General features: G+C 42.5%; 1 protein-coding gene across 6 annotated transcripts in view; it reads right to left on the bottom strand.

Annotated features, from left to right (window-relative positions):
- Positions 1 to 27,563, bottom strand: part of SYNRG (synergin gamma) — a 488,500-nt gene that overhangs the window by 292,286 nt on the left and 168,651 nt on the right. For 4 of the 6 annotated variants that reach the window (XM_077295517.1, XM_077295512.1, XM_077295513.1 and 1 more), the window contains exons 11-13: positions 27,120 to 27,197; positions 24,436 to 24,560; positions 23,118 to 24,041 (exon numbers count right to left, since the gene is read on the bottom strand). In XM_077295517.1, coding sequence (XP_077151632.1) covers positions 23,118 to 24,041; positions 24,436 to 24,560; positions 27,120 to 27,197 — 1,127 coding nt within the window. The remainder of the gene's footprint in view (positions 1 to 23,117; positions 24,042 to 24,435; positions 24,561 to 27,119; positions 27,198 to 27,563) is intronic. The other 2 variants (XM_077295514.1, XM_077295515.1) reach the window with 1 other exon arrangement.

Here is a 27,563-nt window from a genome sequence, read left to right as displayed (position 1 = left end):
ACCACTGTTTGGGCGCATGGCAGAGCTCGGAAGGAAAGGAGCGCCATTTGACTTTTCAATGCAAAATTGACTGGAATTGACATGGGACGCCATGTTGTGTTTGGAGAACCCCTGATGTGCCTAAACATTGAAACCCCCCACAACTGACACCATTTTGGAAAGTAGACCCCCTAAGGAACTTATCTAGATGTGTGGTGAGCACTTTGACCCAACAAGTGCTTCACAGAAGTTTATAATGCAGAGCCGTAAAAATAAAAAATCATATTCTTTCACAAAAATGATCTTTTCGCCCCCATTTTTTTATTTCCCCAAGGGTAAGAGAAGAAATTAGACCACAAAAGTTGTTGTGCAATTTGTCCTGAGTACAACAATACCCCATATGTGGGTGTAAACCATTGTTTGGGCGCAGGGCAGAGCTCGGAAGGGAAGGAGCGCCATTTGACTTTTCAATGCAAAATTGACTGGAATTGAGATGGGACGCCATGTTGCGTTTGGAGAGCCCCTGATGTGCCGAAACATTGAAACCCCCCACAAGTGACACCATTTTGGAAAGTAGACCCCTTAAGGAACTTATCTAGATGTGTGTTGAGCACTTTGACCCAACAAATGCTTCACAGAAGTTTATAATGCAGAGCCGTAAAAATAAAAAATCATATTTGTTCACAAAAATGATCTTTTCGCCCCCATTTATTTATTTTCACAAGGGTAAGAAAAGAAATTAGACCACAAAAGTTGTTGTGCAATTTGTCCTGAGTACGACGATACCCCATATGTGGGGGTAAACCACTGTTTGGGCGCATAGCAGAACTCGGAAGGGAAGGAGCGCTATTTTACTTTTCAATGCAAAATTGACTGGAATTAAGATGGGACGCCATATTGCGTTTGGAGAGCCCCTGATGTGCCTAAACATTAAAACCCCCCACAAGTGACACCATTTTGGAAAGTAGACCCCCTAAGGAACTTATCTAGATGTGTTTTGAGAGCTTTGAACCCCCAAGTGTTTCACTACAGTTTATAACGCAGAGCCGTGAAAATAAAAATTCCTCTTTTTTTTCACAGAAATGATTTTTTAGCCCCAGCTTTGTATTTTTACAAGGGTAACATAATAAATTGGACCCCAAAAGTTGTTGTCCAATTTGTCCTGAGTACGCTGATACCCCATATGTGGGGGGGAGCACTGTTTGGGCGCATGACAGAGCTCGGAAGGGAAGGAGCGCCATTTGGAATGCAGACTTAAATGGATTGGTCTGCAGGCGTCACGTTGCATTTGCAGAGCCCCTGATGTACCCAAACAGTAGAAACCCCCCACAAGTGACCCCAAATTGGAAACTAGACCTCCCAAGGAACTTATCTAGATGTGTTGTGAGAACTTTGAACCCCCAAGTGTTTCACTACAGTTTGTAACGCAGATCCGTGAAAATAAAAAATCTTTTTTTTCCCACAAAACTTATTTTTTAGCCCCCAGTTTTGTATTTTCCCAAGGGTAACAGGAGAAATTGGACCCCAAAAGATGTTGTCCAATTTGTCCTGAGTACGCCGATACCCCATATGTTGGGGTAAACCCCTGCTTGGGTACACGGGAGAGCTCTGAAGGGAAGGAGCACTGTTTTACTTTTTCAACGCAGAATTGTCTGGAATTGAGATCGGATGCCATGTCCCGTTTGGAGAGCCCCTGATGTGCCTAAACAGTGGAAACCCCCCAATTATAACTGAAACCTTAATGCAAACACACCCCTTACCCTAATCCAAACGGTAACCCTAACCACACCCCTAACCCTGACACACCCCTAACCCTAATCCCAACCCTATTCCCAAACGTAAATGTAATCCAAACCCTAACCCTAACTTTAGCCCCAACCCTAACTGTAGCCCTAACCCTAGCAATAACCCTAGCCCTAACCCTAGCAATAATCCTAGCAATAACCCTAGCCCTAACCCTAGCCCGCCCCTAACCCTAGCAATAACCCTAGCCCTAACCCTAACGGGAAAATGGAAATAAATACATTTTTTTTATTTTTCTATTTTTCCCTTATTAAGGGGGTGATGAAGGGGGGTTTGATTTACTTTTATAGCGGGTTATTTAGCGGATTTTTATGATTGGCAGCCGTCACACACTGAAAGACGCTTTTTATTGCAAAAAATATTTTTTGCGTTACCACATTTTGAAAGCTAATAATTTTTCCATATTTGAGTCCACAGAGTCATGTGAGGTCTTGTTTTTTGCGGGACGAGTTGACGTTTTTATTGGTAACATTTTCGGGCACATGACATTTTTTGATCGCTTTTTATTCCGATTTTTGTGAGGCAGAATGATCAAAAACCAGCTATTCATGAATTTCTTTTGGGGGAGGCGTTTATACCGTTCCGCATTTGGTAAAATTGATAAAGCAGTTTTATTCTTCGGGTCAGTACGATTACAGCGATACCTCACTTATATCATTTTTTTATGTTTTGGCGCCTTTATACGATAAAAGCTATTTTATAGAAAAAATAATTATTTTGGTATCGCTTTATTCTCAGGACTATAACTTTTTATTTTTTTGCTGATGATGCTGTATGGCGGCTCGTTTTTTGCGGGACAAGATGACATTTTCAGCGGTACCATGGTTATTTATATCTGTCTTTTTGATCGCGTGTTATTCCACTTTTTGTTCGGCGGTATGGTAATAAAGCGTTGTTTTTTTCCTTTTTTTTTTTTTTCTCACGGTGTTTACTGAAGGGGTTAACTAGTGGGACAGTTTTATAGGTTGGGTCGTTACGGACGCGGCGATACTAAATATGTGTACTTTTATTGTTTGGTTTTTTTTATTTAGATAAAGAAATGTATTTATGGGAATAATATATATATTTTTTTTCTTTATTTAGGAATTTATTTTTTATTTATTTTTTTACACATGTGGAAAAATTTTTTTTTACTTTTTTACTTTGTCCCAGGGGGGGACATTACAGATCGGTGATCTGACAGTGTGCACAGCACTCTGTCAGATCGGCGATCTGCTGTGCAGGGCTACAGGCTTACCAGCGCCTGCTCTGAGCAGGCACTCGGTAAGCCACCTCCCTCCCTGCAGGACCCGGATGCCGCGGCCATCTTGGATCCAGGACCTGCGGCGAGGAGGGAGGTAGGAGACCCTCGGAGCAACACGATCACATCGCGTTGCTGCGGGGGTCTCAGGGAAGCCCGCAGGGAGCCCCCTCCCTGCGCGATGCTTCCCTATACCGCCGGTACACCGCGATCATGTTTGATCGTGTTGTGCCGGGGGCGGTCCGTGACCGCTCCTGGCACATAGTGCCGGATGTCAGCTGCGATATGCATCTGACACCTGGCCGCGATCGTCCGCGCTCCCCCCGTGGGCGCGGCCGATCGCGTATGACGTACTATCTCGTCGGTGGTCATACGGGCCCACCCCACCTCGACGGGTTAGTACGTCAGATGTCAGAAAGGGGTTAAAGAGGTTGTAGAGAAATTTTTAGGCAATAACATAGACCCTGACTACAAAAAAATCGTCGGACGAATGCTGAAAGCATTTCAAGCTTTAGGTTGCCTGATGAGTTTGAAAGTGCATTTTCTCCATTCCCACCTTGACAACTTTCCTGAAAATTTGGGAGCTGTGAGTGAAGAGCAAGGTGAACGATTCCACCAGGACATTAAAGAGATGGAAAGAAGATACCAGGGAAGATGGAGCATTACAATGATGGCAGACTACTGTTGGACGCTTCAGAGAGACATTCCAGATGCTACTCACAAGCGTAAATGTACCAAGAGAAGCCTCACAGGGAAGAAGAATCGATTTTAGTGACTGTTAGTGAGCTCATTGCAGTTAAAAAATGATTTTCATGAAACATTTGTAAAAAAAAAAATAATTTTATGAGTCTATTTTCATTTATTTTGAGGTATTGTCTTATTTAACATAGTTACTTAAATTGTCAGAAAACGTGATATCCTATGACAAAACGGAGGTCATTTTCAGATTCAGCACACTTAAAAACAAAGATTACGTGGAATAACCAAAACAGCTCTTGAAAAAATTTTTTTTGCAGACCTCCATCTGCAGCGAGCGGGAGAATTCTCTCAGAAGCAAAGGAAGCAACTGCCAGACACCTTCAGCACGGCTCATCTCGGATGGGACAAAGGGATCACACCGGTTAGAACCCAACCTGTTCATTCCACATGGAGCCAAGCCACAGGACATTTGGGTCCGAACCATCACACAGAGAAAGGCGAAGGTGTAATTGGGGAGGGTCTCACCTCTGAGACCCATGCTCCTGAGCAGGACAAAGCCCCTTCACTGAAGGCAGGCAGGGGTACTCTCATCTATACGATGTGCTGCAGTAGCAATCAATATGGGTGTTGCGCGGTCGGATAATGCAGTGAATAGCAGCTCAATGTTAGCCAGACTCTCACAAAGAAGCATCTGCTGAGTTATGCACTGGACATGCAATACTTAGGGCGGTGTGAAAGATACATTGCTCACCTTACGGAAAAACTGCTGGAATGAATTTGTCTACAAGTTGTCATCCAGCCCATGCCAAGCCCGCTCACTCACAGAGGATGCAGAACGGGGACCCACACAGGCTGAGCAACGTGTACACTGCAACTTTTTTATTTGGTGATAACAATTTTTACGTTATTGGTTTTGTTCTTCATATTAAATGAGTCCATGGCATTTAATATATTTTTAACACTGGGTGCTTGGGAAAGATGGGGAATCGTTACCTCTACTGGCAAGATGTTATCTGCAACATGTGTTCCCCAAGTAAGTCATTGGTAAGGCTAAAGGGGTATTTTCAGAATGCTTCTCTACCTGGCTTTGTTGGGGGCAGTGCCCTCCTGAAGACTGACAGGTCAGAACAGCGGTATGGTTGCACAGCTGGCGTGAGAGCCAGGGGAGGCTGCTTTGCCTTTGGCGAATAGGAAAAGTGCAAGGGAACGGAAGCAGCAAGTCAGCCAGCCTCAAATATACACTGTGCACCCTTTGGCACTCTGACTCCAGGGGGGCTGGTAACCTCCGCAACCAGCTGTACAGCACAAGATTACCAAACCTCGGTGCTTCAGAACAGAGGGTATTTAAGGAGGGCCAATTGTACCAGTAGGATATTTTTCTGGTAAGATATAAAGCAAAGTTTCTTATGTTCACTTCAACTATTCATTATGGAAAACAATTTAAGATGACAACTGCTCAGTAAAGTGAGTAAAGCGAGTCAGTCAACAGAAAATTACCCAATATCTAAATTAGATTTTGTGGCTAAAGTTTAAGAAACTTTGATTTTTTTTCTTTTTAATATCAATATATTAAAGTACATATGAAACACACTGACCAATAGGCTTTATACTAGACAGACAGAGTCACAGTAGATAACATGGGATGGGATATATCATTCACAATAAGTGATGTCACAGCTTACCTCCTCCCCCTTCCTCTCAATAACCTCTAAGGACATTATGCTTATAAACATACACGGAGTAGGAGTCTATTATTAAGCCTAGCGGCCAGTATGATTTTTTATTTATTTATTTATTTAAATATACACAACGCTTTGTGTAAAAAAAAAAATAAAACAAAAAGACTCAAAAACTCAAAGTAATATGAAAAACTGAGTTAAAAAAGGGAGTCATATTCTGATGACAAGTTCCTTTAAAACAACTAGCTACTAGTGATTAGTGAGTATACTCGTTACTCGGGTCTCCCAGACCATGATCAGGTGGTCTCCGAGTATTTTGTAGTGCTCGGAGAATTAGTCTTCTACACCCCAGCTGCATGATTTGTGGCTGCCAGACAGGCTGAACACATGAGGGGATTCCCTAACAAACAGGCATTCCTCACATGTATTCAGCCTGGTTAGCAGCCGTAAATCATGCAGCTGAGGCAAAGAAGACTAATTCTCCGAGCAGTTACAAATACTTGGAGACCACCCGAGAGTGCTCTGGAGATCCACACAACTCGCTCATCACTACTAGCTACAGAAGATACCTGTCCACAGTAATACATGAAGATTGGGGATTTAGTAATTGGGCAGAGTTTAACGACCAGTAATGGAAGAGATCAGCACAAAGTGAATCTCTGCAGGAACGGGTGGATAGATCGGGAAAATTACCGTAGTTTAGCATTCATTTCTAGATTATCTGATCATATAAGCTTGTGCATAGAATAAAAAAGCACTAACATTTTCGTGCATTATTCACAGAGCCAGACAAAAAAATCCAAATTAATGGTGAAAAGGTGGTCATAGAAATTAGTCAAATGTTGGCCAAACCCCTTGTCTGGGGTGTGACTGGACTGCCATCTAAAGTGTATGATGGTCTTGTGACAGCAGATGGGGTTAGACCTTTGTTATAAATGAAAATAATCTGGCAGCTGCTTATGGGAACACATGTGCTGAGCCAAGTGTGCATGTGCAAGGAGGGGACTGGAGGAATACCAGTAACCCAAACCCACGTTCAGCAACCGGCTATCTAAGGCGTATGGCCACCTTTAGAAGGAACAACTGCACAATTCAATTCAAGAGAAAATGCCCTTTGGCACTTGAGGAAAAGCATATATTAGGGTATGTTTCCACGTTCAGGAAACGCTGCGTGCAGATGTTACAGCATAGTGGAGGGGATTTCATGAAATCTCGTCTCCACTATGCATTAAAAGACGCATGCGGCACACCCGAGAAAACGCACATGCGGAGCGTCTTTTAAGAACGCAGCATGTCCTTACATTGCTGAAACAACGCAAGGACAGAGCAGGTGACCTGCCAGTGACCTCAGGTGCAGATTTGGTCAGGATTTTACCTGCATAAAATCCTGACCAAATCCTGATGCAATCCTGAACGTGGACACATACCCTTACAGGTCTCAAATTTCAAAAGCAGCTACGATTGTGCTAATCTTTTCAAAGCTACACATAAAAGTCAGGCACAAATAGCAGTTCTCTTTTGAAAACTATAAGAAAATAAATCGCTCCATCTTGATGCATGAAGGCGACTGCTGTCAGCAAAATGTGATGTCAGATTATTGTTTTTCTGGCAGGATTAAAAATCATTTGCCACTTTTCTCAAATTCACTGCACTATTTTCCCCCTTTCTCTCTCCTCTGCCTGGCGTATTCCAGCTGATATTCATCTTATGTATGTAGGGTATTAGGGGCGAGTTTATTCTAGTATGTTCTATACAATATATTCTCCAAACTACTCATGTCAGGAGTAGGAATTCATTCACTAAGGCACTTTTTTATTATGAATCAATGGAATAGTGACAAGATGATGTGTGAATTTTTGATGAAGAATATCAGCTCATATAGCCTCAATACAAAAGTATGAAACTAGAGAATCTAGTATACATTCCAAACAGAAAAAGCCACCCAGAAGAGTGTCCTAAAAACACACTTGGCACAGCAATTTTGGGAAGGGAGAAACATCTCAGCCAAAGGCACTATGGTTGTAGCAAGACAACAAAAGGAACACCAAAATAAATTCACCTGGCTGTTTTGTGAAAAGGACATTAAAAAAAAAAAAAAAAACTCATGACAGACAATGGAGTGAGAATGGATTTCAAAGTGCAAAGGTGAACCCATGAGAAGCAAAAACAGAAGGGTATAAATAATATTTTAGTACCAAAAAAAACAGCATTGCTTTCAAATTTAACTCAAATTAGGCAGAATTCAGAAGCAAAATTGTTCCAGAAATCTGGTGCTCATACCATTTGCTGCATTTATGAATTCTGGTGAATTCCTCTTCTGCTTGTTATATTACAGAATTTGGGGTCAACTTTGCTGAAAGTGGGAAACATTTTTAAAAAGAATAAGGTGTAAATGAAAAACACCAAAAAAACAAAAAAAAATGCAAATTTAATATTGACTCAGGTCTTAACTGTAAAAATGTCTAAAAATAATTTAGGATGTGGCCCAAGAGTAAAAATCTAAATTACTTTAGCCACAATTTGACCAAAAATAACCAGAGCTACCTTCCAGCGCCTCTGTGGATCCAATGCAGGCCTCTCCCAGAGGTAGGCCGGAGAAGACCTACATGTGGGAAGGGGAGTATGCCATCATTTATTTGTAAACAATTGATGGCTTAAAAAAATGTTTTTTTTTCTTCTAGACATTGATTAAAAACAATAAAATGTACTGTTGAACATCCCTTTTAGACACTTTGTTCCTCACTAGACATTTCTAGAAAGCATTTAGAAGAGACTGCATGACCAAGGGCATTATTGCATTTGGACTTTTTTAGTCTAGTTTTTGGAGTGTTTCGTTTGCACTTTATTTATTTATTTTTTTTAAACAAAAAAAAGAACCCAAATACTCCAAAATACCACAATTAAGCAGTTGCTCACCCTCCCACCACTGCTCAGCGCATTGGCTATAGGAGTGACATCACGTTGACAGTGCAATGCTGCAGCTATTTGTGCCGTATACCTTTACAAAGTCGCTGAGCTCAGCGACTGGCTACAGCAATGATGTGCACTGCCATCGTGACGTCACTGTTGCAGCCAGAAACTGAGACCCAAGCAGCTGTGGGGAGGTTGCGTACCTGCTAGGTTTCTTACGATAGGTACTTTACAGCATCTGGGTTGCACTTTCCTGAAAGTGAAAAACCCCATATTAAAAAAAGAAAACAGTGCAAATGAAAGACAACAACAAAAACTAGACAAAAGAAAAGACCACTTGCAATAATAAATTGGCCCTTAGTCATGCAGTCTTTTCAAGACACTTTCTAAAAATGTCTAGTCAGGTGCAAAAAAAAGTGTCTACAACTAAGAGCTGAGCAACATTGTGAAGCCGCAGCTGGAACCGGGTAAAGAGAGTCATTTCTATGTAAGAGTTGGTTGGGGTCAACTTTCCTGAAATTAGAAAACCTCTTTAATTTGCACCTCTTTTATATGATGTTCATCCTTGTGAGCGGGTTTAGGGTTTCCAGATGGGTTTGGGGTTATTCAATTGCAACTTTTTAAAAAGTGGAAAAATTGTTGTATAAATGTACACCAGTTTCCCCTAGAGTGTTTTTATGTTCATCTGAAATTTTTGTGCAAATTGTGACATTTTAGTGGAAAAAAAAATCACAAAAAAAGATTAAAAAAAAGTTGAAGACAAAAATAAAGAGCATTTTTTATTTTACACAAATTCTTGAACTACATGTGCCATTTTCAACAATTTGGTGCACAAATGTCAACGAATATTACAAGAGAAAAAGAAAAAAAGTGACTGAAAAAACACAAATTATGAATTGGGCCTTTTGTGGGTTAGTAAAATATTCCAAATTTACTACAGGTGGGCTGCAGTTTTTGGCCTAAAAAGAGCTCTAATTCCCATTTCCAGAAGGAATTCTGCAAAAACATGACCACTGTGGTTAGTGTGGCTTCACCCCTTCCCCAAACCACTAAATTAATTTTTTTTGCGTACTAAAATTATATTTATCTAATATCACTGGTCGCACATGGCAGATCTGATGCAAACATTAAAGGGATTGTCTTGTTTGCTATTTTATAGGCCAGCGCCTATAAACTAAAAATATTTCAAATTGAGCTTTTCCTCTCTGCCTCTTTAAAATTGCTTTGGTCTTTGCTGCTTGGCTGCAGTTGTGACGTCACATTGAATTCAGCAACTGGCTAAGAGGAAGTAAAGCTCTGCTTGAAATATTTTTATAAGCCACCGAGTGTGTGGAATAAAAGTAACAAACGGAATAACCACTGTTCTGCCCTTTAATGTGCAGCAAGTTAATTCACAATGTAGTACCAGTTGTCACCATTAGAGGTCATTAGGTACACATTTATCCTGTTCTGTATCCAGGAGCTTATCACTTTAAGCCTGTGTTTTGACTAGAACTGCCCCCCTGGTTTCCCCCGAACCTTGAGTCTTAGGCTTCTTTCACACCAGCGTTAACTGCAATACGTCGCAAATGCGTCGTTTTGCCGAAAAAACACATCCTGCAAAAGTGCTTGCAGGATGCGTTTTTTCAGCATTGACTAACATTAGCGACGCATTTGCGACGCATTGCCACACGTCGCAACCGTCATGCGACGGTTGCGCCGTGTTGTGGCGGACCGTCGGGACCAAAAAACGTTACATGTAACCTTTTTGTGCTCTCGACGGTCCGCTTTTTCCGACCGCGCATGCGCGGCCGGAACTCTGCCCCCACCTCCCCGCACTTCCCCGCACCTCACAATGGGGAAGCGGATGCGCTGGAAAAATGCATCCGCTGCACCCGTTGTGCGGCGGAGACAACGCTAGCGTCGGTGACCTCGGCCCGACGCACTGCGACGGACCGAGCCCGACGCTAGTGTGAAAGAAGCCTTACACACGTGTTCCTGGCTCTCTCTTCTTGCAGATCATTGCTCTCGATAAGAGGATTCCAGTGAGGCACAAATGTACTTACATGTGCGTGTTATGTTGGAACAGTTATGCAGCCACTGTGTAGCAGAGTGTGTAGATGGGCCTGCTGTGCTTTATTTCATACTAGCTGAAGAGCCCGGCGTTGCCTGGGCATAGCAAAATATCTGTGGTTAGTTATAGCACCTCACTTCTCTCATTTTCCCATCATGCCTCTCATTTTCCCCCTCACTCCTCTCATTCCACCCTAACACTTGTCATTTCGACCTCACATCTGTCATTTTCCGATCACTCTACTATTTTCCCTCTCTCCTCTCATTTTGCACTCACACCTTTTCATTTTCACCTCACACCTCTCATTTTCCCCTCACACCTCTCATTTTCCCCTCAGTATATACGTTTGTCATCTCCCTTATATATAGTATACACCTGTATATCATCTCCTGTATATAGTTTATACCTGCATGTCATCTCCCCTGTATACAGTATATACCTGCTGTATGTCATCTCCATCTGTATTCATCTTCTCCTGTATGTAGTATATACAGAGGCGTATCTAGGGTTTCTGGCACCCGGGGCATGGATTCATTTTGGCAGCCCCCCCCCCCCCCCCCCCCCCAGGACATATGTGATTTGCACACTTAGTCATGTACCGACAAGCCGCTCTCCCTAATGCTCTCAATGTTCAGTGAAAAACTGAGAGAAGCAGAAGAGAAGCTCGATGTCACAGGACCACAAGAATGAAAGTCGCATGTGAGTGAAGTGTCCAATGATGAGTACTGGAAGCTGCAGAGCTGAATCCTGACATCGCAGCTTCTGAATTCTCACAACTGCACACTTTTAGGATTCTCCCTGGCCGGGTGGACAGTCATGTCAGCACAAGCATGTGATTTGTATACTTCTGTCCACATTCTGACTAGACGTGCCCGGCCTCGCTCAGTTCATTTTCATTGAGCGAGGCCACATATGGCTTGTCAGCACATGACCGCACGTATGTAAATCGCCAGCATGAGAGAATCCTGACAGCGTTCAGCATGCACTGTGAGAATTCAGAAGTCTGCAGTCACATAGAATGACTGCAGACTCAACACAAACATGGACATCCCCTTTAATGCTCCTAACATAAATAAAAACATGAGAGTTAGTTAGTATCACAAATAACATTCACATCCAGGTACCTTATAGATGACGTCGCCTCTGGAGTCTTTCTCCTTCTTTTCTTCATCTTGTCCGGATCCCCATGATGAGTTTTCTCATCCACAGCCGTCTCTGCAGACTTCCATCTTCTCCGCTCTTCTGCAGAAAATCTCCACATGATGCCCTTAAAGATAGAAGTGTCATTATAATGCTCCTGAATGAATAATTGCCCCTCACTATATTGTCTGAACAAAATATGACCCCCACACTGTCCCTCTTATGGTACATGCTCTTCACACTGACCTCTCCTTTCCATACCGGCCCCCTCTTCACACTGTCCTCTCACACTGTGTTCCCCCTATAGGGCCCAGTATTTATACTGTACTCTCTCATCACACTCCCCCTCCTTGGTATACTGTCCGCTCCTGGCTGTGCCCTTACACGGTCTCCCCATGCTATACCCCCACTACTCAGTTTCTATTCTGTGCCCACTCACTTTTCTCCCCCATACTGCCTCCTCTCACTATTCCCCTCCCTCCTCATACTGTCTCATCTCACATCCCTCCTGTTCACCAAACTGTCTCCTCATATATTTACCCCTCACTTTCTATACTACCTGCTCACCTGACTTTCCATACTGTGTCTGCACACATCCCGTCACACTCACTCCCTGTAATCTGTCCACATAAATTTTTCACATCGCTACCCATACTGTGTCCGCATACATTCCCCCGTTCGCTCCTCATACTGTCTGTACCCATCCCCCATACTGTTTCCTCAGATATGCCCCCATTCTCCTGTACTGTTTCCTCATACATGTGTCATGTCGGATGCTGTTCATACTAGGGCGTTCAACAGACAGCGGTAATTCCGCTTTTGTCCACTATGCGCTCAGTGGCGTCGGCTAGATTTTATCTAGCTGGTCCGGGGTTAATTTAAGCTAGTGTTCGAATTGGAAGCTGGGTCACGCCCACTGCCTTTAAATAGTTCTTCTGAACATTGGGCGTCGCCGATTATAGCTTCAGTCTTGTGCTTGGTTATCTCGGTCTGGAGTGGTGAGCTAGGAGAAGGAGTTTCGTATCTGGTGGTGTATTTCCCTTTGTCTTATTTTCTCCTTCCCATATTTGTATTTGTTTTTGCCCTGTGCACTTATATTGTATTCCTGTGTGACTGCGGCGTGGTGCATATTTTTCCATTATCCTTGTCTGTGCTAACTGTGGGTATTGGTGTGTGGTCTCTTCACTGGGTGGTGGGTGGTAGTTTCAGCCTAGGGTTGAAACAGGAGACAGGGTGAGGCTGGAGGCCCAGACATGCACACCATCAGTGTAAACTCTGGGAGAGGGTCAGTCAGGGTTTCCCTAGCCTGAGGGAAATCGCAGGGGCCCGGGGTTATTAGCTCTTGCCTACCTAGGCTTCCCGTGACAACATGCCCCCAATTCCCCAGTACTGTTTCCTCATACATGCCCCCCATTCTCCTGTACTGTTTCCTCATATATGCCCATTATTTTCCTCTACCCCACCCCATCATTGCTCTCTTCACCACCTCCATCTTTGCCTTCTCCACCACCACTATCATTGCTTTCTCCCCACCACCCCATTATTTCCCATTCCACCACCTCCATCATTTCCTCCTTTGCCTTTTCCACCATATCTATCATTTTCTCTTCCCCCACCATCCCCATCATTGCCCTTTCCACCACCATAATCATTGTCCTTTCCGCTGCCATCACCATACTTGCTCATTCCACCACCTCCATCATTTCCTCCCCCTCCAATATCAGTGTGCTTTCCACCACCACCATCCTTGTCCATTCTACCACCTCCATAATTTATTCCCCCCTCATTATTGCCCTTTTCACCACCTCCATGATTTCCTCCTCCCCACCATCATTGCATTCTCCCCCCACCATCATTGCCCATTCCAATTTCCACCTCCATCATTGCCCATTCCACCTCCATCATTGCCCATTCCACCACATCCATCATTTCCTCCTCCCCCTCCATCCCAATTATTGCCCTCTCCCCGTCAGCCCCATCATTGCCCTCGCCTCTCCTCCCCGTACACACACACAAAACTATTTACGTCTCTGCACATTCACCCGCAGCGCTACGCATGCACGCACAAACACACACACATATTGCGTACAGTATAATGGCCACACCTAGTTACTCCTTCACACGCGGCTGAGCTCCGTACACCTTGCACACATGGCTCCGCTCCGTACACCTTGTACACACGTGGCTCCATTCCATACACCTTGTACACACGCAGCTCCACTCAGTACAGCTTGTACACACGCGGCTCGGCTCCGTACACCTCGTACACACGCGGCTCTGCTCCGTACACCTCGTACACACGTGGCTCCGCTTCATACACCTCATAGACACACACAACTCCGGTCCATACACCTTGCACACACGGCTCTACTCTGTACACCTCGTACGCACACGGCTGCGCTCTGTACACCTCGTACGCACACGGGTCCAATCTGTACACCTCGTACGCACACGGCTCCGCTCTGTACACCTCGTACGCACACGGCTCCGCTCTGTACACCTCGTACACACACGGCTCAGCTCCATACACCTTGCACACATCCAGTTCCGCTCCGTACACCTCGTACACACACAGCTCCGCTTTGTACACCTCGTACACACATGGCTCCGCTCTGTACACGTCGTACACACACGGCTCTGCTCCATACACCTTGCACACACCCAGTTCTGCTCTGTACACCTTGTACACACAGCTCTGATCCGTACATACCCAGCTCCGCTCCATACACCTTGCACACATGGCTTCCGCTCTGTACACCTCGTACACACACGGCTCTGCTACATCCACCCAAACCAGTCCTGCACTACACGGAGGGCCTTCATCATGTGACTCCTGACTCCTCCCCTCATGTGACCTCATCACAGGTCCTGTGCGCACAGAGCTGCGGCAGCAATAGCTGTGGTGTGCGGCTCTCTGCGGTGGAGGGGCTCTGCTGCGGGACAAGTGCAGTCCCACCCGAGCCTCCTTGGACCGCCGCATCATCAGGCGGCCCGCTGGCGCCCCCCTATCCGCTGTGCCCAGGGCACATGCCCCGGCTACCCCCCCCCCCTGGATACGCCACTGAGTGTATACCTGTATGTCATCTCCTCCTATATATAGTATATACCTGTATGTCATCTCCTCCTATATATAGTATATACCAGTATGTCATCTCCCCTGCATAGTATATAGTATATACCTGCTGTATATCATCTCCTCCTGTATATACCTATGTGTCATCTCCTCCTATATATAGTATATACCTGTATGTCATTTCCTCCTGTATATAGTATATACCTGCGTGTCATCTCCTCCTGTATCTACTATATAATTGTCTAAGGGCTCATTTCCACTTGCGAGGAAAACGGACGAGTGCAATCCGATAAAAAATTGGATTGCACTCAGACCAACGTTATTCAATAGGTGTCTTTTCATTTGCAATTTTTTTTCTCAGCCGAAATAAGACTCAGAAAAAAATCGCAGCATGCTGCGTATTGCTGCGATTCTCGGACGAGACTCGCCAATGCAAGTCAATGGGTGCGAGAAAAAAACCGCATTGAATACGGACCATCCGCATTCCGTCTGTTTTTTACAGATACCTTACCATTCTGTGGCATAGAACACTGTAAATGGTCCTGTAAATGACTGTATAAAAATAGTTGCAGAGAAAAAAAACAGATTGCATACGGATGTCATATGGATGTAAAACGGATGGCACGATTAAAAAAAATCGCATTGAACTTGGATGACAAATACATACTTTTCATCCCTTTCTTTCGGTCCAGATTACGGACCGTTTTTTTTTCTCGCAAGTGGAAATGAGCCCTAAGGGCCACTTCCGTCTTTCTGTCTGTCACGGATATTCATTGGTCGCGGCCTCTGTCTCTCATGGAATCCAAGTCGCTGATTGGTCTCGCCAGCTGCCTGTCATGGCTGCCGTGACCAATCAGCGACGGCCACAGTCCGATTAGTCCCTCCCTACTCCCCTGCAGTCAGTGCCCGGCGCCCGCTCCATACTCCCCGCAGTCACCGCTCACACAGGGTTAATGCCAGCAGTAACGGACTGCGTTATGCAGCGGGTGACTCACTCCGTTACCGCCGCTATTAACCGTGTGACCAAGTTTTTACTATTGGTGCTGCCTATGCAGCGTCAATAGTAAAACATCTAATGTTAAAAATAATAAATCATTATATACTCACCTTCCGCCGCCTTTCCCGCTCCTCGCGACCGCTCCATGCAAGCGGCAGGTTCCGGTGGCAAGGATGGTATGCGAGAAAAACCTGCCATGACGTCACGGTCATGTGACTGCGACGTCATCACAGGTCTTGCACGCCTGTGCGAGAAGGACCTGCAATGACGTCATGGTCATGTGACCGCAACGTCATCACACCCTGGGACCGCGAGCTGCCGCCTGCACCGCACACAGGCGACAGAACTATAAGGGGCCCTCGGAAGGTGAGTATATGTTTATTTTTTAACCTGTGAAATACGTGGCTGGGCAATATACTACCTAGCTGGGCAATATACTATGTGACTGGCCAATATACTATGTGGCTGGGTAATATATTGCGTGGCTCTGTGCTGTATACTACGTCGCTGTGCAATATACTACATCACTGGGCAATATACTACGTAACTGGGCAATATACTACGTGGCTGGGCAATATACTACGTGGCTCTGTGCTGTATACTACGTCGCTGTGCAATATACTACGTGGCTCTGTGCTGTATACTACGTCACTGGGCAATATACTACGTAACTTGGCAATATACTACGTGGCTGGGTAATATACTACGCCACTGGGCAATATACTACGTAACTGGGCAATATACTACATGGCTGGGCAATATACTACGTGGCTCTGTGCTGTATACTACGTCGCTGTGCAATATACTACGTGGCTCTGTGCTGTATACTACGTCACTGGGCAATATACTACGTAACTTGGCAATACACTACGTGGCTGGGTAATATACTACGTCACTGGGCAATATACTACGTGGCTGGGCAATATACTACGTGGCTGGGCAATATACTACGTGGGCTATGCAACATACTACATGGGCTGTGCAATATACTACGTGGACATGCATATTCTAGAATACCCGATGCGTTAGAATCGGGCCACCATCTAGTATAGTATATACCTGTATGTCATCTCCTCTTGTATATAGTACATACCTGTATGTCATCTCCTCCCGTATATACCTGTATGTCATCTCCTCCTGTATATAGTATATACCTGTAAGTCATCTCTTCCTGTATATAGTATATACCTGTGTGTCATCTGCTCCTGTATATAGTATATACCTGTGTGTCATCTAACCTGTATATAGCATATACCTGTATGTCATCTGCTCCTGTATATAGTATATATCTGTGTGTCATCTGATCCTGTATATAGCATATACCTGTGTGTCATCTCCCCTGTATATAGTATATACCTGTGTGTCATCTCCTCCTGTATTAGACCTCGTTCACACGTTATTTGGTGAGTATTTTTACCTCAGTATTTGTAAGCTAAATTGGCAGCCTGATAAATCCCCAGCCAACAGGAAGCCCTCCCCCCCGGCAGTATATATTAGCTCACACATACACATAATAGACAGGTCATGTGACTGACAGCTGCCGTATTTCCTATATGGTACATTTGCTGCTCTTGTAGTTTGTCTGTTTTAAGACAAGTTTCATTTGTTAATTTGTGTGTTGAGTTGCGTGTGTCGACATGCATGTAGCGACTTTTGTGAGATGAGTTTTGTGTGGCGACATGCGTGTAGCAACTTTTTGTGTGTCGAGTTGCATGTGACAGGTTGGTGCAGCAAGTTGTGTGCAGCAAGTTTTGCGCGTGGCGAGTTTTATGTGTGGGCGTTTTGAGTATGTGCAAGTTTTGTGTGAGGCAACTTTTGCATGTGTTGCAACTTTTGTGCATGTTGCAAGTTTTCCGCGTGTGCAAGTTTTGCGTGTGGCTTGTTTTCCATGAGGTGAGTTTTGCACATGTGATGAGTTTTGCATGTGGCGAGTTTTGAGCGGCGACTTTTGTGTTTAGACTTTTATGTGGCGAGGTTGGTGTATGTGTGGTGAAATGTGTGCCGAGGGTGGTATATGTGTACAAGCACGTGGTAGTGTGTGGCGCATTTTGTGTGTGTGTTCATATCCCCGTGTGTGGTGAGTATCCCATGTCAGGGCCCCACCCACTGTATGGTATATACTCTTTGGCGCCATCGCTCTCATTCTATAAGTCCCCCTTGTTCACATCTGGCAGCTGTCAATTTGCCTCCAACACTTTTCCTTTCACTTTTCCCCATTATGTAGATAGGGGCAAAATTGTTTGGTGAATTGGAAAGCGCGGGGTTAAAATTTTGCCTCACAACATAGCCTATGACGCTCTCGGGGTCCAGATAAGTGTGACTGTGCAAAATTTTGTGGCTGTAGCTGCGACGGTGCAGATGCCAATTCCGGACATACATACACACACACACACTCAGCTTTATATATTAGATTGCTGTTTCTCTGTATGCAGATAGATGTTTGCCTGTATAAAGTAATACAATGCTGACAGCCAGAACCTGCCCTAAAATAGCCATGATAACTGTGTATCTGCCTTAGCCTGTGTTCAGTGTTAGCTCTCTAATCTCTCTGTTATTCATATTATTGCATCTTGTAACATGCTGTAATATGCCAAGAACTGATGCACTGTTATTTCCTTTGTAGTTTTTACCTGATCATCCATTATATCGAATATCTCACAATAGCATCTACTATTGTTGTTCATCGTTCACCATCTCAATAAATATAGACTTAAGAACCTATACATAACACAATTTCCAGATTCATATTTGCGACAGCCATTCGTCACAACACAATCCTATTTTCTTCCTTAAATCTGCCATGTCATATTCAAGAGAACCAAAGGAAACTTTTTTCTTATAAAATAAACTTTTATTAATAACAATACACAATTTAAAAATTACTAAAAATACAAGCACATAATACAGTAATGAAAGTGCACAAAACACAAAAGTGCAAAATAGACACCAGAAAACTAATGAGGTACCCCGCACAAACAATTCATGTCATATATAAACGTAATTCTATTGTGAATATGGTACAGACATATTGCTCACCTACATGCCAATAATTAATAGTAAATATAGGAGCCCTGTGATAGAAACATAAGGGGAGCATGTCTCAGCACGCACCTCGACGCGCGTTTTGCCGCTGTCAGCCTCGCTTTCTCCCCCTTGAGAAAGCGAGGCTGACAGCGGCGAAACGCGCGTCGGGGTGCGTGCTGAGGTCCACCCTGCACCAGGTGAGACATGCTCCCCTTATGTTTCTATCACAGGGCTCCTATATTTACTATTAATATCGTTACGGCTTAAATCATACCATTACTTATGGGATCTGTCTTAGTACATAGGATTTCCCTGTGATAGCGATTAATTGAGATAATAGCCATAGAACAGGTGATCTATATATAGGGATATTTCCCCTTCAGATTGGCATGTAGGTGAGCAATATGTCTGTACCATATTCACAATAGAATTACGTTTATACATGACATGAATTGTTTGTGCGGGGTACCTCATTAGTTTTCTGGTGTCTTTTTTGCACTTTTGTGTTTTGTGCACTTTCATTACTGTGTTATGTGCTTGTATTTTTAGTAATTTTTAAATTATGTGTATTGTTATTAATAAAAGTTTATTAATTTTATAAGAAAAAAGCTTCTTTAAGAACCTATACAGTCTGTTTACTGAGGCAATGGATGAAGGTTTAGCCGTATGCTAGAATCCAAACAGCATCGTACTGTACGTGGAGGAAGGCAGAAAAACCGCTTTAAGTATCGAAGAAAATGTGCCAAAAAAAATCAAAGCAACATCTGCAGTACATCTATTACATCAAAATGTGACTCTAAAATAAACAAGTGTACGGCTTTGTTCATACCACGTGGTGCCTTTGTTTTTACAGTATGATGGAAAAAGAAATTGATTTTTAAAGTATGATAAACATATGTCTAAAGTGCAGCCATTTCTCATACTCCTCTGAAACTATACGGAAATTATTCCAGGATATGTTTTTACATATTTTTGGGCTTGAAAAACAAGCAATGCAAGAAGTTGTTGTGAAAACAACCTGACATTGTTAGCAGACCATGTAATGAGAAATGCTGGAAACCAATAATGGTTTTGATCAGGGGCCCTGTGGATCTGCACTGGTGCTGGCTCTGTTCAGCAAGGTTAGTGCCTGAGAACAGACCCATCCCGCATCGCCTTACCTAACACAATAGGGAAGAGCTTGGCATTATTGCTTCACAAGTTAGGAATAGGAGGCTTGCAGAAAATATTGTGCCATGCACACAAACAGCCAGGCAAATGGAAAAATTAACTCACAAGTTGCGACAGGTTACAGCAAGACTCAATCTCTTTAGTATTTCTCAATTGCCAATCTAAACACTGCAAGTGAACAGAATTACCGCTTTCAACTTATTCCAAAACCTATTCATACAGTGAGGAAAATTAGTATTTGATACACTGCTGATTTTGCAAGTTTTCCCACTTACAAAGAATGGAGAGGTCTGTACTTTTTACTGTAGGTAACACTTCAACTGTGAGAGACAGAATCTAAAGATAAAAAACAGTATCACATTGTATGATGTTTACATAATTAAACTGCATTTTTTTGCATGAAATAAGTATTTGATCACCAACCCACCAGCAAGAATTCTGGCTCTCACAGACCTGTTAGTTTTTCTTTAAGAAGCCTCCTACTTTGCACTCATTACCTGAATTGAAGGTAATGTTTTGAACTTGTTATCTGTATTAGAAACTCCTGTCCAAAAACTCAATCACACTACAACCTCTCAACCATGGCCAAGACCAAAGAGCGGTCTAAGGACACCAGCGACAAAATTGTAGATCTGCACAAGGCTGAGATGGGCTACAGGACAATAGGCAAGCAGCTTGGTGAGAAGGCAACAACTGTTGGCACAATTATTAGAAAATGGAAGAAACACAAGATGACTGTCAATCTTCCTTGGTTTGGAACTCCATACAAGATTTGACCTGAAGAGAGCTGGCACCACAGTCTCAAACATTATCATTAGTAACACTAACTTTGTCATGGATCAAAATCTCGCAAGGTCCCCCTACTTATCCTAGCACATGTCCAGGCCAATTTGAAGTTCGCCAACGACCATCTGGATGACCCACAGTAGAGGAAGCATGCGGGAAGATCATGCAGTCAGATGAGACAAAAATAGAACTTTTTGGTATCACCTCTACTTGCCATGTTTGGAGGAAGAAGAAAAATAAGTACAACCCAAAGAACACCGTCCCAACCATGAATCATAGTGGGGGGGACAACAGACTTTGGGGGTGCTTTTCTGCAAAGGGGTCAAGACAACTGCACCATATTGAAGGAAGGATGGACAGGGTCATGTATCGCGCGATTTTGGCCAATAACTTTTTGCGTTCCCGTGCGATCGGCGGACACGTCAAAACACCGCACGCGGATGCATCCGCATACAACGCATGTCCCTGCGTACCAAATGTTAAAGATAGGTACGCAGGACGCATGCGGAAGTAGGCGGAGCATAGGCAGAGCTTAATGGAGGATGAACGCAGCCATACACAGACCAGCCAAACGCAAGTGTGAAACCAGCCTAAGATCATTGAAGATGGGTCGTGGCTGGGTATTTCAGTATGACAATGACCTGAAACACACAGCTAGAGCAACTAAGGAGTGGCACCATAAGAAGCATTTCAAGGTCCTGGAGTGTCCTAGCCAGTCTCCAGACCTGAACCCAATAGAAAATCTTTGGAGGGATCTGAAACTCAATATTGCCCAGCGACCGCCCAAAACCTGTAAAATCGAGAGAAGATCTGTGGAGAAGTGGGCCAAAATCCCTGCCACATTGTGTACAAAGTTGGTGAAGAACTATCGTATCAAAAACTTACTTCATGCAATAAAATGCAAATTAATTATGTAAGAATCATACATTGTGATTTTCTGGATTTATTTTTTTTTTAGATTCTGTCTCTCACAGTTCAAGTGTACCTACGATACAAATTACATAACTCTCTATTCTTTGTAGGTGGGAAAAAGTAGAAAAATTGTCAGTGTATCAAATACTTATTTCCCCCACTCTACAGGAACCACATGTTGTCAATGTAAAGTTTCTTTGACAATTGTATAAATTGCTCAGTGCCCTGCATCTGGGTTAATTTTTCTCTTGGCATAAAATGTAATAAGCATAATGGAAAAGTTTGGACCATTTGTTGTTTTGGACCTACTCCAAGTTTTTTTTGACAAATACTGATGAAACCTAAGGGCTCATTCAGGTGTCTGTTTTTCACAGACACATCTTCTCTTTAATTTTTTTCCAAGAATAGAAGTCTTACCCATTATAGTCTATGGTGCATTACTAGTGATGAGCGAATATACTCGGTGTCCTCCGAGTATTTTTTAATGCTCAGAAATTTAGTTTTTATTGCCGCAGCTGATTGATTTACATCTGTTAGACAGCATAAGTACATGTGGGGGTTGCCTGGTTGCTAGGGAATCCCCACATGTACTTATGCTGGCTAACAGATGTAAATCATTCAGCTGCAGCAATAACAACTAAAACTCCGAGCACTAAAAAATACTCTGAGGACACCTAAGCGTGCTCGGGAAATCTCGAGTAACGAGTATATTCGCTCATCACTATGCATTACTGATATCTTTTCTTTTTTTTTTTTGCAGACTCTGTGCTCGCAAAAATCATGGTGACATTTTTATTATTGATTGGTCAGTCATGGACCAAAATTACCCAAACAAGTCTACAGATCCGTGAAAAGTTATGAGTAGCATCTGAGTGCTTCCCATGACTGACACTGTAAAAGAGAACAGGAGCTTGGCAATTTTATTTTTTTTTGTCAGTGAAATATCATTGATGAAACACAGGGTAAAAGCTGACACACGGACCAAACAATGATGACAATTGGATTAAAAACACTGATGTACAACAGTCTGAATGAGGCCTAACAGTGATCCACAAGATCCCAGCTTGGTGACTAGATCTGTATGATAATTCAAAGCTCACTATAATAAGCACACCATTATATGAGCCCTTTATTTAGGCCAATTGTCTTCTGTATGGGGACTGAGAGACACTATTGAAATGGCAGCCTGGTCTAACTACATGTTTTACTGTTATTTCATTTTACTTTATTACCTAGCAAGTTTTTAAGACAATGTGTGGCAGTCAATTTCGTGTGAGTGAAAGCAGGTAGGTGGTTATTATGATGGCATAACTAACACTGGTTACCATGCCACAATAGGCAGACAGAGAAATCCATTGCCTATGTGTTTCAAGGATTATGTAAAAATAAATAGAAAATAAGTTAGAATTTACTGTAAATTATCCTTGAATAAATATAGTAATTATAATGCGCTGGTAAACGCACTGGAAATAATTAAATACAACATGCAAATAAATAGAAATAGCTGTTGTGGTATATAATACTGCACATAATATGTTGTGTTTCACATATTCAGAACTGAGAAAATAACACTGCAAGAAGATCACAAATATCAAGTACTCTCCATCTACACCTACCTCATCTTTACCAAAGTAATCTAACCAATTCCTCACCTGCCGCAGGTGGATGTTGACCACTAACTGTTGGCAAATCCAGAGAACTATCAGACAAAACATGCTTCAACTCCCCGCCCATATCTGACAGCTTCATGTCAAACTGGATGGAGAGTGCATCTTCTGAGTCATCTTTTCCAAAGCTGCTCCCACCTATAGAAGGAAGATCCAGAGACTTAATAGACACGGAGTCCTCTTTGGCTTGTCTAAGAGCAACAAACTTATCCACAAAGGTCTTTTCTGTATTGTCTGCAGTATTGAATTTGTCATACTGGAAAGTAAAGTCATTATTTTTGGGAATATTTGTTGAATCTTTTGTTTCATCGAATGTCATTGAACTTTCCAAAGAAAGCTGATCAAATAATTCGTATTTATTGAATGTATTTGAAGGAGTGGGTTGAACAGTTTGAGGAACAGCAGCAGATGTTATTGGGTCAGCGGTGCTGGCTTCCAGTTTAAAGATGTTATATTTGCCATCACGCTTTTGCTCAACAGAGCTGGTATCACTGGTCGTTAAATCGGCAAAGTTATTCTGACCTGTAACTGATGTAGTGCTGGTGGATGGCCCAAAGAGCATAAAGTCCCCAAAGTCATCAAGCAGTGAGGAACTTTTAGAAGTTGCAGTGGCAAATGATGAAGATGGAAACAATGGTGATGGAGATGATAATGAAAGTGGAGCTACAGGCAATGGTAGAGGCTTGGATAAATGAAATGTCTTGGAGAAGCTATTATTGGTTACCGCAGAAGAGAACGAATCAAGATCAGAGGATGGTGTTATTTGTGATTTCTGTTGAGGACCAGTAGGGAATGCAAGTGATGACTGGGTTTCTCTTAATGGAGTGTCTAGTGGCGATATGCTGTCTGCAGTCTTAAAATCTGTGAAACCATCATCAGCTCCAGGTTTGAAGTCTGTAAAGCCATCTCCTACAAAATGAGCAAAATGTTAACAAAAATAAGTTAGAATATTGGTCATGGTAAATAAGTAATACTTTGAGTATAATTATTTTGCTATTGGCAGTGGTAGGCAAGCAGATGAAAAGTTACTCAACCTGCGGATGATATTTGCCATGTGGTGCATATATTAAAATCAACATGTAATACCGATCAATCTGCAGCAAAATCTGAAATTGTTATTTCAAGTGAATGTTTCCAGCTTTAAAGAAAATCTTCATGAATATTTCAACGTTTTGAAGCAACACATTTTAGGTGTATTGACTTAGTAGAAAGAATTAAGGTTGAAACTCTTTCTTCCATTCTTGCCTTCAGTTAAAAACTGCATGTGAAAATCCATGCAAATGATTTCTTGCCTCAGAATTACCTGTAAAGTTACTGGTGGCTCCCGTATTGCTTTTCACGCTGAGGGTTTTAAATACTGCATATTTATCAGTTATAGTAGAAGTGTTTGCTGCTGTTCCAGACACAGGAATAAGTAGAGTGGGAGCACTTGGAAGAAAAAAAAAAAGAAAATTAATAAAAGCTATTCATACTACATCCTAATCTACATTAAATCGCTTGCCACAGTTAAAGGGAATCTGTCATCAGATTTTGCTACCTATTCTGAGGGCAGCATAATGTATAGAAAACGAACCTGTGTGTCACTTACTGGACTGCTTACCATAGTTTCCATAAGATTGCACTTCCATCAGCAATGGAATATCACTAGAGGACTATGTCATTCTAAATATTCATACGCTCTGTATAACTTAGCCCTCACCACTGCTTGTGCACAGGCAGAAAGCTGCCAGTGAACACAGAAAGCTTTTTCCCAGACCATAGCTTTTCTATTTTCAGTCCACACAGACATCTAAGGGATTGTTTTTATGGGACAAGTTGTATTTTGAATGACCCCACTCATGTTACCACATAGTGCACTGGAAATCTGGAAAAAAAAATCCAAAATTCCAATGTGGGGAATGTGAAAAATTAAACAACAAAAACGTACCGTATTTTTCAGACTATAAAACTCACTTTTTTCCGCCAAAATTTTTGGAGGAAAGTAGGGGGTGTGTCTTATAGTCCAGATGTACCTTATAGTGTGGCTGTGGTTGGGGGAGGAAGGAGAAGCGGCAGCAATGCGGGTCACAGGAGGCAGCAGCCGGCTGCTGCAGCTAAAAAGTGAGAACGCCGTTTAAGAAAATTAATATTCACTGCTCCCTATGCTTTGGATGTTTTGGATTTGGGCGTTGAGCGCAGTGAATATTCATTCTCTTTAACAGCAGGCAGATGTGATCACCCAGGCGCTGCAGGAAGCCTTCGGCTGTGGCTAACAGTATTCACTGCTCTGCACGCCCATAGTCCAAAGCATAGGGAGCAGACCTCGGCATGTGAGTGCTCATGGAGGGACGTCATGTGCTGCTTACAAGCTAAAATCAGCTGCTGGCATCAGAACAGGACACAGCACTGCAAGGTATAGCAAAGAAGATGAGAAATATTGTTTATTTTTTTTCGGCGTGCATCATTATGAGGGGGGCACATGGGTACCAGGATGGGGATTGTATGTAGGTACGTACGTACGTTTATTTACACATACACGCACACACATCAGTATGGGGGATAGTAGTACAGAATTGGAGGACATTACACCTATAACAGTGTCAGAAGCAGATTCCCCTCCCATAATAGTGCATCACATTTTTTGCTTCAATTTTTTTTCCTTCTTCCTCCACTAAAACCTAGGTGGTCTTGTGCATCTCATAGTCCGAAAAATAGGGCAATTCTGATTTTTTTTTAAATTTTTTATGGTGTATATACGACGGGAAAAATTACCTCGCAATAGGATTCTGCTCATCAGTACGAGATGGCAAACGTGTCCAGATTTTTTTTTTTTACCGCTAAAATAATTTAAAAAAAACTATAGTTTGGACAAAAAATTGGGGGTTGTGTTGTCATTTTCCGCGATCAGTAACGTCGTTTTCATTTTTTGTTAGCTGTAGATGTACAATGACTTATTTTTGCGGGGTGAGAATGTTTTTATTGATGCCAATTTTATGATAGATATAACATTTTGATTGCTTGTTATAGCATTGTGGTCTAGCAGCAATCAAAAAAACGTAATTTTGGCATTCTTGAATTTTAATATTTTGATAGATTGTGGTATCAAAGTGTTCACAAGAGTACAATGTGTGTGTTTTTTTTTTGTATATATTTTTTTGGCGGAAAAGAATTAAAGGAGATTTGAATATTTATGTTTTTCAGATTTTCTTTAAAAAAAAATGTTTCTTTACAATTTTTACTGTTCTCCTTAGGGGACTTAAAACAGCGATCATCTGATATCCACAGTATTTCTGTATATAGTAAAAAAAAAAAATCACAATCTCCTTTGAATCTCGGCCACAGGCAGGGTTTCAAAGGAGCTCGTTGTCACATCACGGGCGCTTAGACTGATGCCCCCCATGTTAAATGTTGCCGTCAGAGTTTGACAGAGGCATTTAATAAGGAAAAAATAGCAGGAGGACCTCTGCCCCACCCGTGATTATTAGAGCCAGGTTCTGGATGTAACACACAGCCATCGCCTGCCAACTATGCAGCAAGTCCGTGAACCCACTCCATACACCCGCTTCCGACTTACACTTTATATGTACAGCGGATACTGAAGGGCTTAAATGTGAAAAAATGATACCTATACTTAGCCATGTTAAATATATACAACACATGGGTGGCACATGGACACCATTCATGTGTTGCATGTGTTCTACATGGACTCAGACACACCAGACAAAAACAGACATGTTTGCACAGACACACGGCCCGGGAAAAAAAAAAGAAACACATACATGTGAATAGCACCATAGATTATAATGGGTACGTGTTCGATCAATGACTAAAACGAATACAACAAATACATGCAATATGGAGGTCTGAATGTGCGGCCTAAATAGGTTATTTCATCAACCTAATTGGTCTGCATACAACCCCTGGCAAAAATGTTGTAATCACCGGCCTTGGAGGATGTTCATTCAGTTGTTTAATTTTGTAGAAAAATAGGGATTTTTGTGTACTCACCGTAAAATCCTTTTCTCCAAGCCATTCATTGGGGGACACAGACCGTGGGTGTATGCTGCTGCCAATAGGAGGCTGACACTAAGTGATACAAAAAAAAGTTAGCTCCTCCCCTGCAGCATATACAGTGCCTACAAGTAGTATTCAACCCCCTGCAGATTTAGCAGGTTTACACATTTGGAATTAACTTGGCATTGTGACATTTGGACTGTAGATCAGCCTGGAAGTGTGAAATGCACTGCAGCAAAAAAGAATGTTATTTCTTTGTTTATTTTTTTTTTAAATTGGGAAAAATCTTTTCAGAGGGTCATTTATTATTCAACCCCTCAACCCACCAGAATTCTGTTTGGTTCCCCTAAAGTATTAAGAAGTAGTTCAGGCACAAAGAACAATGAGCTTCACATGTTTGGATTAATTATCTCTTTTTCCAGCCTTTTCTGACTATTT

The sequence above is a fragment of the Ranitomeya variabilis genome, chromosome 3, assembly GCF_051348905.1.
Source record: "Ranitomeya variabilis isolate aRanVar5 chromosome 3, aRanVar5.hap1, whole genome shotgun sequence".
NCBI lineage: Eukaryota > Metazoa > Chordata > Amphibia > Anura > Dendrobatidae > Ranitomeya > Ranitomeya variabilis.
This window is presented reverse-complemented; position numbering and strand designations above follow the sequence as displayed.